Source organism: Sapajus apella, unplaced genomic scaffold (assembly GCF_009761245.1).
Source record: "Sapajus apella isolate SASKATOON/1434 unplaced genomic scaffold, GSC_monkey_1.0 scaffold34, whole genome shotgun sequence".
In the NCBI taxonomy this organism is placed as follows: domain Eukaryota; kingdom Metazoa; phylum Chordata; class Mammalia; order Primates; family Cebidae; genus Sapajus; species Sapajus apella.
Window position 1 is genome coordinate 8,641,679 of NW_022436974.1, and position 13,711 is coordinate 8,655,389.

General features: G+C 37.4%; 1 protein-coding gene across 4 annotated transcripts in view; it reads right to left on the reverse strand.

Moving 5' to 3' along the window:
• DEUP1 (deuterosome assembly protein 1) overlaps positions 1-13,711 on the reverse strand; it is a 92,214-nt gene that overhangs the window by 66,973 nt on the left and 11,530 nt on the right. For 3 of the 4 annotated variants that reach the window (XM_032295784.1, XM_032295783.1, XM_032295786.1), the window contains exons 3-5: positions 11,658-11,801; positions 2,574-2,745; positions 1,096-1,191 (exon numbers count right to left, since the gene is read on the reverse strand). In XM_032295784.1, the coding sequence (XP_032151675.1) occupies positions 1,096-1,191; positions 2,574-2,745; positions 11,658-11,801 (412 nt within the window). The remainder of the gene's footprint in view (positions 1-1,095; positions 1,192-2,573; positions 2,746-11,657; positions 11,802-13,711) is intronic. The other variant, XM_032295785.1, reaches the window with a different exon arrangement.

Here is a 13,711-nt window from a genome sequence, read left to right on the forward strand (position 1 = left end):
TGGCACCTATTTCTAGATTTCGGTATTTTTTTAAACTAACTACAGATTGTGATCTCTTGATAAATATCGACCAGTATGTAATGATTTAATATTTACGTTGTTGCTTTAGAGCCTTATCTTTATAGAAAAATAAAGGTTGAATTGACTTACATGCTAAATGCTCAGTCTAAGCTAGTAAAAACCATATGTAATTTCATAACTCAAGCTACCATATAGTGGCAATTACTTGAACTGTATGCAAAATGTCTAGGTAGACTAAGAACTAGTCTTATAAAATCATCTAAGTGGCATCAAATGTTTCACATTCCCATCTTAATGGCTGAATTCCGTCCCTAAAAGGTACTTAAGAAGGATCATTAACTACTTTAGCCTCCTTTAACTAAATTATCATACATGAAATATTTGTCCTCCAAAAAAATTTGTTTGTAAAGTTTCATAATCAAACCATATTTCCCATTGATGCATTTACTAAGTTAAGCAAAGATATAGCATCTACTACATTTGACGTACTCAAATGATTGCTACTCTACGTGCTATCTGTGGTAAAGAAGGCATTTTGCTTGCCAGCTCAGTGTTAGGATACAGGGATAAGTGAAAAAGAAATCTGTGTCCTCCTTCTCATTACACATGCAGAGGCACTATCATGTAAGAAACAGTCCTACCAGTAACAAGGTAATAAAGACCAGTTTTATTCTTCCAATTATCTATTTCATAATAGCAAACTTCCCTATTGTAAATTGTCATAGAATTAAGAGCATCTCTATTAGATAGTAATAACCACAAAAGATAACTTTGGTTTTTGTTGTTGCCCACATAGCTAATTATCATTTAATTCATCAACAAGTCTCTTGAGAAATAGAAAGCCATTTGTTTAGTACTGTGCTAACAGGTACAGAAGATATAGCAATCCAACAATCTAGTAAAAGAAACAAAATCAATGCATATAAAACAGTGAAAGACATGACTAAGCTTATAATTAAAATACGAGAATTTTTGCTTATACTAAAAACAATTAGTTTAAGGAAAATTAACACAACTCTATAGGTCAAAAGCATATCAAAATGTGTGATATTAAATTACAGTAAGTTTCCTTACTTGAGCCTTTAGGCTTTGTAGTTGTCCTTCATAATTCTGAGTCATTGCTAAATTACATTTTTCCAGACTGTCCAATTTCTGTCGAAGTAACCCTACCTGCATGAAGAATAAAATTTAATTTTGCTTTTTCTAAATTTTGCCTGACAAAATCAGAAAATGTGCAAAAGAGAAGCACGATTCAAAACAAAACGGCTGTACCAAACCAAGAGTAAATATTTGTACTGCACTTCTTAAAATAGCTATCAATAATGAAATTCACAAAAACCAAACATTCTAGCACTATTCCACAAGGTACATATTAGGACAGTATGGATGTTTAACAAAAGATCCTTATCATCATCACATTTAAAATTCAGGGTTAGAATTTGCTTTGCATTATCCTTTTGGGAGGCTACGTCATTGTTAGCCAGGCAAAACCTCTACCAATATAATTCGGCTTTTTTTCCTCCATTACCTTCAAGAGGATCTGTGTTTTAGTGGTATTATGAAATAATTGTTATATTTTTATAATAACTAATGCATTAAAAAGAAAAATTGTCTAAGAGCAGTTCCTACGGATTTGGCTTATATAATCTGTCTACTTAAAAGGCAGATGAGGCACTTGTTTACATATTACGTATAAAAGCTAGAATAATAGTCTATTGCATATGCCATGTCTGATAACCTACCTCTACTGTAGGAAAACTACATGCCAATAACTAAGTTACCTATGCCAAATGATAATACAGTTAACTATGCCAAAGAAACTAAGCTCCACTGAGCAGTCAATAAAGGTAGAAAAATGGCTGATGAACAAGTTAACTAATGATATTTTATTACAGTACATTATTAGCAAACATTTCTCTTAAACATTTCTTTTTCCAAAAGAAAAATTCACAGACACAAAGTCCACATTAGATAAAGCATATAGTTTTCCTGAACTCCTTCGCAGGCCTGGGAGAACTCATACATTCTTCTGTGACCACCAGCTTGGCAGTGAGCAGCCTAGAGGGACTGAGGGAGCTCCTCTTAAGTGGTTGTCCCAGGTATACACACATACCCCTTTACCAAACTCTTTCCCCTTTGTCCTATAATCAATTCTTGATGTCTTCTATTTTTTTCTAGCCTATTAGAAGAAGCAAATGTTTCTGAACTCTTCCTTGTCCAGCTTTGATGATTACAAATTCTTTGTTTCTACAGCAGCAAAAGTACTTACATCTTTCCTTGCAAACAGTATTTTATACATATATTAAATGTTTGTTTACTTTTATACATGACATTGACACTATATATCTGTCTTCATCAGCAAATATCCATGGATTTAGGCTCTGATTGTCACTTATTTGATATAAGACATTTAGCATATAATTTGCTGAATTTCAAGCAATAAATGTTGCTGATGCCTGATAAAAAGCATGTATAATAAAAACATATTCTGATAGAATACTATACATAACAGTCTGATGAATTATCAGTTTGTTAACATATGTATTCAGTACCTCTTGACCTTTCTGATCCAAACAAGTTTGTGCATTTGCCAATTCTTGATCTCGAAGATCTAATCGTGTCTCCAAAGCCCGCATCTTTCTTTCCCAATCCAATTTTTTGTTGCTTACCATGATGTCAATTTGTTCCATTAATTCCTGAAGCTCGGCCTCACAAGGAGAAGTTCTGGCAATTGTAGGAAAGTAAAATACATTTTAAAGTGGTGAAAGGTGAGGGCAAAAAAAATTATTACATTGCTCTGTATGGCTTGATCATTATTTCCTGAAATTATTCAATTATTTAAATGGGAATAATTCAAAAGCTGAAGGTTAATTTTTAAAATTAATACTCAAAGCCAACTTCAGAGCTAACAGTGTATACATACTTTTTTAAAAATAACATTTTTTAGAGTAGACTAATTCTAAAGAATATGCTAATTATGAAAAATCATAAGACTTAGCTTTAGGATCAATGCTCTTTCATATAGATACAGGTGTACTTATGTCTATCATAACTTCAAAAGTTTTGACAGAAGCAAACTAGGATATCAGACGTGTCTGTTAAGGATAGAAGAGCAGGCCTGGACTAGTTAGGACCAGATTCAAGGGTACCAACTGCGCTATAGTGCTGCTCCTCAAGGAGAGGAATTTGGCATGATATGGCCGGTGTCTGTTTCTAAGGAATTTAATCAGGCAGTGATATGGTTTGGCAGTGTTCCCCACCAAAATCTCAACTTAAATTGTATCTCCCAGAATTCCCATGTTATGGGAGGAACCTGGAGGAGGTAACTGAATCATGGGAGCTGGTCTTTCCTGTGCTATTCTCATGATAGTGAATAAGTCTCACAATATCTGATGAGTTTATTAGGGGCTTCCACTTTTGCTTCTTCCTAATTTTCTCTTGCCTCCATCAAGTAAGAAGTGCCTTTTGGCTCCCATCATGATTCTGAGGCCTCCCCAGCCATGTGGAACTGTAAGTCCAATTAAACTTCTTCTTCCTAGCCTCAGGTATGTCTTTATCAGCAGCATGAAAACAGACTAATACAGTAAATTGGTACCAGTAGAGTGGGGTGTTGCTGAAAAGATACCTGAAAATGTGGAAGCAACTTTGGAACTAGGTAACAAGCAAGAGTTTAGAGGGCTCAGAAGAAGACAGAAAAATTTGGGAAAGTTTGGAATCTCCTAGAGACTTGCTGAATGGCTTTGACAAAAATGCTGATAGTGATATGAACAATAAGGTCCAGGCTGAGGTGGTCTCAGATGGAGATGAGGAACTTGTTGGGAACTGTTGCAAAGGTGACTCTTGTTATGTTTTATAAAAGAGACTGGTGGCATTTTGCCACTCCCCTAGAGATTTGTGGAACTTTGAACTTGAGAGAGATGAATTAGGGTGTCTAGCAGAAGAAACTTAGGGTATCTGGCAAAGCATTCAAGAGGTTACTTGGGTGCTGTTAAAGACATTCAGTTATAAAAGGGAAACAGCATAAAGTTCAGAAAATTTGCAGCCTGATGATGCAGTAGAAAAGAAAACTCCATTTTTTTGAGGGGAAATTCAAGCTGGCTCCAGAAATTTGCCTAAGTAGCAAGGAGCCTAAGGTTAAGCCCCATGACCATGGGGAAAATGTCCCCAGGACTTGTTAGAGACCTTCACAGCAGCCCCTCCCATCACAGGCCCAGAGGCCCAGGAGAAAAATGTGGTTTCATGGGCCAGGCACAGGGTCCCCGTTCTGTGTGCAGCCTAGAGACTTGATGCCCTGTCTCCCAGCTGCTCCAGCCATGGCTGTAAGGATCCAATGTAGAGCTTGGGCTGTGACTTCAGAGGGTGGAAGCCCCAAGCCTTGGCGGCTTTCACGTGCTGTTGAGCCTCCAGGTGCACAGAAGTCAAGAATTGAAGTTTGGGAACTTCTGCATAGATTTCACAAGACATATTGAAATGGATGCCCAGGCAGAAGTTTGCTGCAGGGGCGAGGCCCTCATGGAGAACCTCTGCTAGTGAAGTGCTGAAGGGAAATTTGGGGTGGTAGTCCCCACACAGGATCCCTACTGAGATACTGCCTATTGGAGATGTGAGAAGAGGGCCATTGTTCTCCAGACCCCAGAATGGTAGATCCACCACCAACTTGCACTGTGGTAATTGAATCATGGGGGGCTGGTCTTTCCCATGCTGTTCTCGTGATAGTGAACAAGTCTCATGAGATCTGATGGGTTTATCAGGGGTTTCTGCTTTTGCCTCTTCCTCATTTTCTCTTGTCTCTGCCCTGTAAGAAGTATCTTTCACCTCCCACTGTGATTCTGAGGCCTTCCCAGCCATATGGAACTGTAATTTCAACTAAACCTCTTTTTCTTCCCAGTCTCAGGTACATCTTTATCAGCAGCATGAAAACAAACTAATACAGGCAGGTATGGGGAGATACTGAAGTATTTAGACAGTGAGGTTACTATTAGTCATATACATAGTAATATCTTGGGTCTAGCAGGGTCTATTGCGTTTCAAACAAAATGCTTAGTATAACAGCTAGGATTATAGCAACTGTTGTTAAGAAGACAGATTGGTAACGGCTCTCACTACAGAGTTCTTTTTCAAAGAAGCTGAAGCATTCTCTAGGGAGCTGGCATAAGTCCAGTCACTCAGACTGGATAAGCAGGTAGATATTGAGGCCTTAGACTTCAGCCTAAGGAACATACAGATGCCCACATTAGAAAAGCAAGTTATTTCAGCATTCATTTAATGGTGGTAATGAGGCTTCTAATGTATTTGTGTAGCTGGGAGGAGGCTATGAGAAAGAGGCAGGTGCAGCATGACAGCATTTCCTCCATTTAGTCTTACCAAATCAGAATTTTAGAGCTAATTAAGAATAATTTAGCGTTTTGATAAAACTCAAGCTCAGAGAGGCCCAAGGTCACACAGCTAATTAGTGGAAGAGCCAGAACTAGATATGAGGCAGCTGCTTCCCATTTAATGTGTCTTCCTGTATACCACACAGCAAAATACATGGTGTTTTGAATAAGAATATGCTTGAGAAATACAGTACAAATTCATTCCATTGCAATAAAGTTAGAAACAGGTATTAAAATCCAAAGAATTTAGAATTTCCAGACTCATTTTCTAAGATATCCAGAGTCAACCCAAACAGAAGATGTTCCTTTGGTTTATTCAATTCAATATTCACCAGTTTTGACAGCAGAGAGGTTTTAAGTACAAAGTGCCATTCTGAAATCTTCTCCTAGCATTTCTGGAGGAATGTTAGGCTCAGAGGCTTTCAATTTTTACTTAAAACCTAAAACAAATCTGACAAAAGGATGTATACTAGTTCCTCTATAAATAACTTGATTGAATTTTAAGACTGAATTTTACTTGGAATTATAATGTAGGGGGAAAGAATAGAACTATGGGCTGGTGTTTTCTCACCATTTTTCTTCTTCATGACAACATATATCACCCTGTATTTTAAGTATATTTTGTGTATTCTTTCCCTTCTGAAGAAAAAAGGACTATGTCAATGTAAGCTCTAGGAAAAAAGAACTATATTAGTCTGGTTCATCATCATCTCACCAGAGCAGATGTTCAAAAAATCTCTGAAGAATGAATGAGTTCCTTTAATTGCTAACTTTGACATGTAAGAATGTACCATGCTAAGAAAGTTAAAATACAGGCTTAAAGTAGAGTGTAGACATAATGTAATCTACTCAATCAATATTGCTCAATGAATGAATGGTTTATTTCCTGTTATGACTATGCTATGCAAAAGTCAGAATGTTAGACTCTCTTAATATATATATTTATATATAATTTATATATTTAAATATATGAATTAAATATATAACTATATAGTTTTTAAATAATAAATTAAATAATAAATTTTATATACTTTATATAATTAAATATATAATTAAATTAATATATGTATATATAATATATACATTTAAATATATAAACATATTTATTAAAATTTACATAAAATACATATATATATTATATATATAAATATACAATAAAAATATACATATATATATATATTTTTGAGATAGTGTCTCACTCTGTTGACAGGCTGGAGTGCAGTAGCATGATCTTGGCTCACTGCAACCTCCACCTCCCAGGTTCAAATGATTTTCCTGCTTCAGCCTCCTGAGCAGCTGGAACTATAGGAATGTGACACCATATCTGGCTAATTTTTTTTTTGTATTTTTAGTAGAGACAGGGTTTCATCACATGTTGGCCAGGCTGGTCTCAAACTCCTGACGTCAGGTGATCCACCCACCTCGGCCTCCCAAAGTGCTAGAGTTACAGGCGTGAGCCACTGCACCTGGCCCCTCTACAAATATTTCTTAAAAGAATCATCTATCATACACTACTGATCAGATTCAGCAGGTCTAGGACAGAGCCTAAGGTTCTGCATTGGTAACAAAAGTATCAAGTGATTCTGATGCATGCCAAAGTTTGTGACCTCTTTTTCAATATCACTAAAAAGAAGTTATCCAGCCTAGGTCTAAATTCTCCCCTTAACAGGTAACCACTATCTGAGATTGTAACTAGACAGTAATGTGTTTTAGAAAGATCTTTTTTGTATTGAAGAACTTTTCCATCCATTGGTCCTAATTTGATCGCATTGATTCCACTGAGACCATTCAGGACAAATGCCGTTTCAACACAGTAGTCATTAAAGTGCTTGAATATAGTCATTGGTGTGTCAAATACAGTTTTAAGTGTACTTCCAGTCGTCTTTTGTTAGTGTTTAATATTAGAGTCTGAATATACAAATGGGAAACAATCAGACCACAAGACAGTAGACCATGACCCATAATTTCTGCAACAACATCACCAGTCCAAAAAGCTAAGCCACAAAATCTGCAATTGTCCCATAATGGTCAGGGCTTGATCACTGACTGCCAGCTTCCCTAATTTCTGTCACCACTTCCAGCTCAGGACAAACTAGAGAAAGCCAAATATACGCCTCAAAACAATCCCCTAAGCTACCCCAGTTTTAGTTATTCCGCCTCCAGCCTCTACACACCAACACCCTCCAATGAGGGCACATCTGAAGCATTCTTCCTTTTTTTACCATAAAGCTTTTCCACTCCTCTGCCTCCCTTTGAGTCTCTGCCAAATGCAAGTGATAGTGGGTGAATCCCTTGGTATAGCAAGCTCTGAATAAATAAATAACTTCAGTTGTTTTCATTTGGGTGGTCTTTATTTATTTCCACAAATATTTTTATTTCCTTCTTTCTCCTAGAGATTTTTTCTTCCCCACTCTATGCTCGCTATCCAGTATACAGCCTGAAAAATACAAGAGGCTTAATACACACTTGCTGAATGAAAAAAAAAAATGAATGACTATGGTAAGATTTTCAGACACTTCATAATTCTAACTCTTCTTTGATCAAGTTTTTTTGGTCAGTTTCATCCTTGAAATGTACCATTTGGAACTTAAACATAATACCACAGATGTGGTCTGATCAGCTCAGAGGGGGTCTCACAGATCCTTTGGTTTAGGTGCCATATATTTTTATTTAACCAGATGGAGATCACATTAGTTAAATTTGGGAGTGGAAAGAGTAAAGCAGTGATATCACATTGTTTCAAGGTGGGTTTATTCTTGTCTGAAAATCTTATTTCTTTTGAAAGAAAGACTGGAGAAAATGAAAATGCAAGCTTGGTTTGAGATGCCTGTTATATGTCCAAGTGAAGACGTTTGTTATATTTCCAAGTGAAGCTGCCAAATTTACAAGAAAAAAACAAGCCCATCAAAAAGTGGGCAAAGGATATGAACAGACACTTCTCAAAAGAAGACATACATGCAGCTAACAAACATATGAAAAAAGGTTCAACATTACTTATTGTTAGAGAAATGTAAATTAAAACCATAATGAGATGCCATCTCATGCCAGTCGGAATGGGCATTATTAAAAAGTAAAAAAATAACAGAAGCTGGCGAGGTTGCAGAGAAAAAGAAACATTTTATACACTGTTTATGGGAGTATAAATTAGTTCAATCATTGTGCAAGTCAGTGTGGTGATTCTTGAAAGACCTAAAAACAAAAATTCCATTCAACCCACAAATCCCATTGCTGGTTATATACCAAAGGAATACAAACTGTTCTGTCTTAAAGACACATGCAAACATTATGTTCATTGTAGAACTATTCACAATAGCAAAGACATGGAATCAACCTAAATGCCCATCAGTGGTAGATGGAATAAAGGAAATGTGGTTCATATATACCATGAGATAGTATGCAGCCATAAAGAGAACAAGATCATGTCCTTTGTAGCTACATGGATGGAGCGTGAGGCCATTATCCTTAGCAGACCAACATAGGAACAGAAAAGGAAATATTGCATGTTTATCACTTGTAAATGGGAGCTGAATGATGAGAAGACATGGATGCACAGAGGGGAACAACAGACATTCAAGCCTATCAGAAGATGGAGGATGGGAGAAGAGAAAGCATCAGGAAAAATAACTAATGGGTCCCATGCTTAGTATATAGGTGATAAAATAATCTGTACAACAAACCCCCATGACACAAGTTTACTTACACAACAAACCTCAACATGTACCTTTGAACTTAAAAAGTAAAAAAAAAAAAAAAAAAAAAAAAAAAAAAGAAGAAAACTATAGCATTTAGGGATATTTTTATATCCATTTTCACATTGGCAAGACATGCCATCTTGACTTTTGGAGGTGTTTTATCAACTTCCAAATCAATGTGCATATTTTCTAAAATATTTAAGCCATCATAAAATATTTGGATAATTTAAAAAATAAACACAGCATGAGAAAAATTTTACTATTTAAACAAAGGAGTAAATTTAGTATGTGAGATATCTAAATAGAAATGAGTCTGGAGCCTGGAAGAGGGTATTTAAAAGCAAATATGGAAGTCATCATGAAGAAAGAAGGAAAGGAGGGAGGAATTAGGGAGAAAGAAGTATAGAGAGAACAGAAAGGAGACTATGTCATGAAACATGGAATAATCTAAGAAAATGCGTTTCCAAAGGCTGGTGAGTGATAGTTAGGTCTTAACTTTTTCAAAATCTTTTACTGAAACTCATTCAAAAATATATTACATACTTATTTGTCTGAGTTAATAGGCTATAATAAATACAATTTAACTTTTCATGATGGCTCACAGACCCTATTCTGCACACTGAATACTATATCACACCTAAGACATAGACAAGGCCAGATGGGGAGATCCCCCAGAAGAAGTCCTAGAGCCCACTTTCTGACACGTCTGTGGTGTCAGTCTGCTCCTTAGTCAACTGTCCTAAACACCGAAATGAAAGATTTATTATTTTACAGCTTTTAGATCATAGTTTCATGAAAAATCTTATTCAAAATTAATTATTGAATCACAGATAAAACCAGTTTTTCCTCAAGCACTTTTCTTGTCATCCAAAAATCGTCATTAGTGTTTACTAATTTAGCAGCATTAAAATGTCTATTTTTATTACATAATTGAGATGGTGGCTCACATTCAGTCCATTCTTTTCTCTCATTTGCAATAAGTTTAATGTTGAGACATGGATAAGGCATAAACCTCATTATTCTAAAAAATAGTGCTTAAATGTACTCATAAAGGCCTTGTTCTAAAGGCTTCATCATAGTCATAAAAAGAAGACATTTATAGAAATACAGAAATAAGGTACAGTGCCATAGCCTCCAAGTCCCTACCAATTGTTTTATCAGAATTATAGGCTCATATAAATTTAAAGTCTCATTTTTTATGTTCTAAAAAGAGCAGAAGATCTATTAAAATATTTCTATTACAGATAAACTTTTTCTGTCATAACTTCTCACATTCTGAGTAACCTCTTGGACTGCAGATTGAAGGAGGAGAGAAGACGACAACAGCAAAATATTAGCAGGCACTAACCTCTTTCTTCGAGGTGATCTTTACATTTATCTAAAAATACAAATAGTTTCACTCTCCTCATAAAGTTGTGTATCTTAATTCTTATGGCATATCGACACACTTAAACGTATGATGGAATTAATAGTAAACAAATGTTTATCTACACATGTGTTACCGGGTCTGTATGCCAGTCTCTAGGTTCCATTAAAATTCCTTCTTGCTAGAAGGTCTATTTGAAGAGTGATTGCAGTGTTAGTATGTTTGAGGATAGTTATTTTACCCTTTTTCTATTAAACCTGGGGCTGGCTGTTTCACTGGATCCCACCGGGAAGAATTAGGCGTACATTGATAAAATCTGTTTTCTATTACTACACAACATTTTAATAAATATACTGCTTCCAGAATGTCAGAAATTTCAATGAACCTCATTGTTACATAGGCTGGCTCTAATAACTTCTAAATGTGTATGTGCAGCTTAAGCATCTGAGCCGAAGACATCTATATCCAACCACCTATTCAACACTGACATTTCCAGAGGACGGCTACAGGCATCTTAAACTTCCCATGTTCAAAACAGAGTACTAGACTCCCTGTACCACAACCCTGACCGTACTCCAGTCCATTCCATCTCTTTAACTGCCACCACTGCTACCAGTTGCTCAAGATAAAAACCCTTCATGATCCTAGATTTGTGCTCCCCTCAAACCCCACGGCAACAGTAAGTCCTACTGGCACTACTTCCAGTATACATCCTAAATTCTGACTACTTCTCACCATAAACAGTGATAAACCTTGGTCCGAGCCATCCTTATTGATTTGCTCCTACTTGCCTACCCTGTATCTATCCTTCCTTTGTTCCGTACTAACGGAACTTGGATATTCTTCAGAGGGGAAATGCAACCAGCTAAAGAATCAGCCACATTTCCCAGTCTGCCTTGAAGCTAGGCATGGACATGTAACAAAACCTGTCCAGTGAAATATAAGTGGAAGGTGCCAAAAGGCCATTTAAAAGAAGGCTACAGCAGATACTGTGGGTATCCTACACATCCCTGATGGTGACCACTTAAGGACTCATGCCTGGTTTTTTGTGTATAAAACTTTCATTCCTTTGCCTCAGTGCATTCTCTTGCTGCTAGAGTCCTCCTCTTTGCTGCCTGTGACAGGTCAGAAGTGACAGAGAATTAAAGCCCTCCCTGGAACAGCTTTGACAATGACTGCAGTTACTGGTGTATAAATACTCACGTTTTCCTTGGCTGGGAGAGCTCTTGGAGGGTGTGACTTGTGGTGGGTTCCAGAGATTCCCCGTCAGGATTTGACTCAGTCACCCACAGTGGTAGCTGGTAACCTGCCTTTCCGGTTTCACTTCCTATTCCCATATGAAGTAGGCTGAAAAATTGTCCCCAAAGATAATCAGGCCCTAATCCTGTAAACTGTAAATGTTACTTAATTTGGAAAAAAGGGTCTTCACACAAGTTAAGAATCTTGAGATGGAGAGATTATCCTAAATTATTTCCATGGGCCCTAAGAGAGAAGCAGTGGGAGATTTGACACACAGAGAAAAAGAGGAGATGAGGACGAAGTAAAGAAAGATCTGAAGATGCTGGCCTTGAAGGTTGGAGTCCACATGTCAAGGAACGCAGGCAGTCACCATAAGTTTGAAGAGACAAGGAAAACCCTAGATCCTCTAGAGGGGGGCAATCCTACCAACACTTTGATTTTAGCCCAGCAATACTGATTTTGGGCTTCTGGCCTTTTAACCTGCGAGTGAATAAATTTTGGTTGCTTTAGGCCACCAAATTTATGGCGATTTGTTACAGTACCATAGGAAACTAATAAACCACATCTTTAAGAGACAGGTCTCATTCTGTCACCCAGGCTAGCTCAGAGTGGAGCAATCATAGGTCGCTGCAGCCTAGAACTCCTGCACTTTTAACAACAGTTGCTATAATCCTGTTATACTAAGAATTTTGTTTGAAACTCAGCAGACCCTCCTAGACCCAAGATATTACTATATATATGACTAATAGTAACCTCACTATCTAAATACTTACAGTATCACCCATACCTACCTGTATCAGTTTCTTTTCATGCAGCTGATAAAGACATACCTGAGACTGGGAAGAAAAAGAGGTTTAATTGAACTTAAAATTCCACATGGCTAGGGAGGCCTCAGAATCATGGTGGGAGGTGAAAGGCACTTCTTACATGACAGAGGCAAGAGAAAATGAGGAAGAAGCTCAAGTGATCCCTCTGCCTCAGCCTCCTGAGTAGCTGAGACTACAGGTGTGTGCCATCACACTCAGATAATTTTTTTTTTTTTTTGGTAGAGACAGGGTCTTGTTATAATGCCAAGTCTGGTCTCAAACTTCTGGTGCCAAGTGATCCTCCTGCCTTGGCCTTCCAAAGCACTGGGATTCCAGGTGTGAGCCACCACACCCAGACTACACTGTATCTTCATATCCCAAATAAACAATGTGTATCCAAATCCTTATCTCAGAACTGGCTTCTCTAGGAACCCAAAATAAGAATGCTCACACACACTGTTGTTTTTACCCACTGCCTTTTCTCCGCTTCCTTCTTGGAAGGCAGATGTGACGTTGCAGATATTTCAGCTATCTTGTAACCATAAGGTGACCACAAACAGCTGTATGCAACTGTATATGCAGGCAGCTTCACTTGGACATATAACAAACATCTTCACTTGGACATACAACAGGCATCTCAAATCAAGCTTGCATTTTCTCCAACATTCCTTATTTAATAAATGACAATTTTGTCCCTTCCAGCTGTTAGGCCAAAAGTCTTTGGACCATCCTTTCTTCATCATCTTCTCACACACTCCATATCCAATCCAGGATCTATAACATTGTCAGCTCTCTCATGAAAACAAACCCATTTGTCACCATGTCTATGTCTATTAACCTGATCCACTGTCATCTCCCACAGCTTAGCTTGTCTGGCTTTTCCACCTTAACCCTCCTATGGTCTATTCTTCCCATAGCAACTAGAACAAGGTTTTCAAAATATTAAGTCAGAAAATGTCACTTTTTTGCTCACAGTCCTCCAGTGACTTCTCATTCTACACAGTGAAATCTGAAGGCTTGACTAAAGTCTGCAAGTCCCTTGAGGACTTGGAGCTATTTGCCTTTCGGAGGTCATCTCCTACAACTTTCCCCCTTGCTTCCTCCTCTCTAACTGGCCTCTTTCCTGTTCCTTGAAGACATCAATCGTGTTCCTGTCACAGATGCTTTGCTTTGCTGATTCCTCTATCTTGAATGCTGTTCCCCCAGATATCC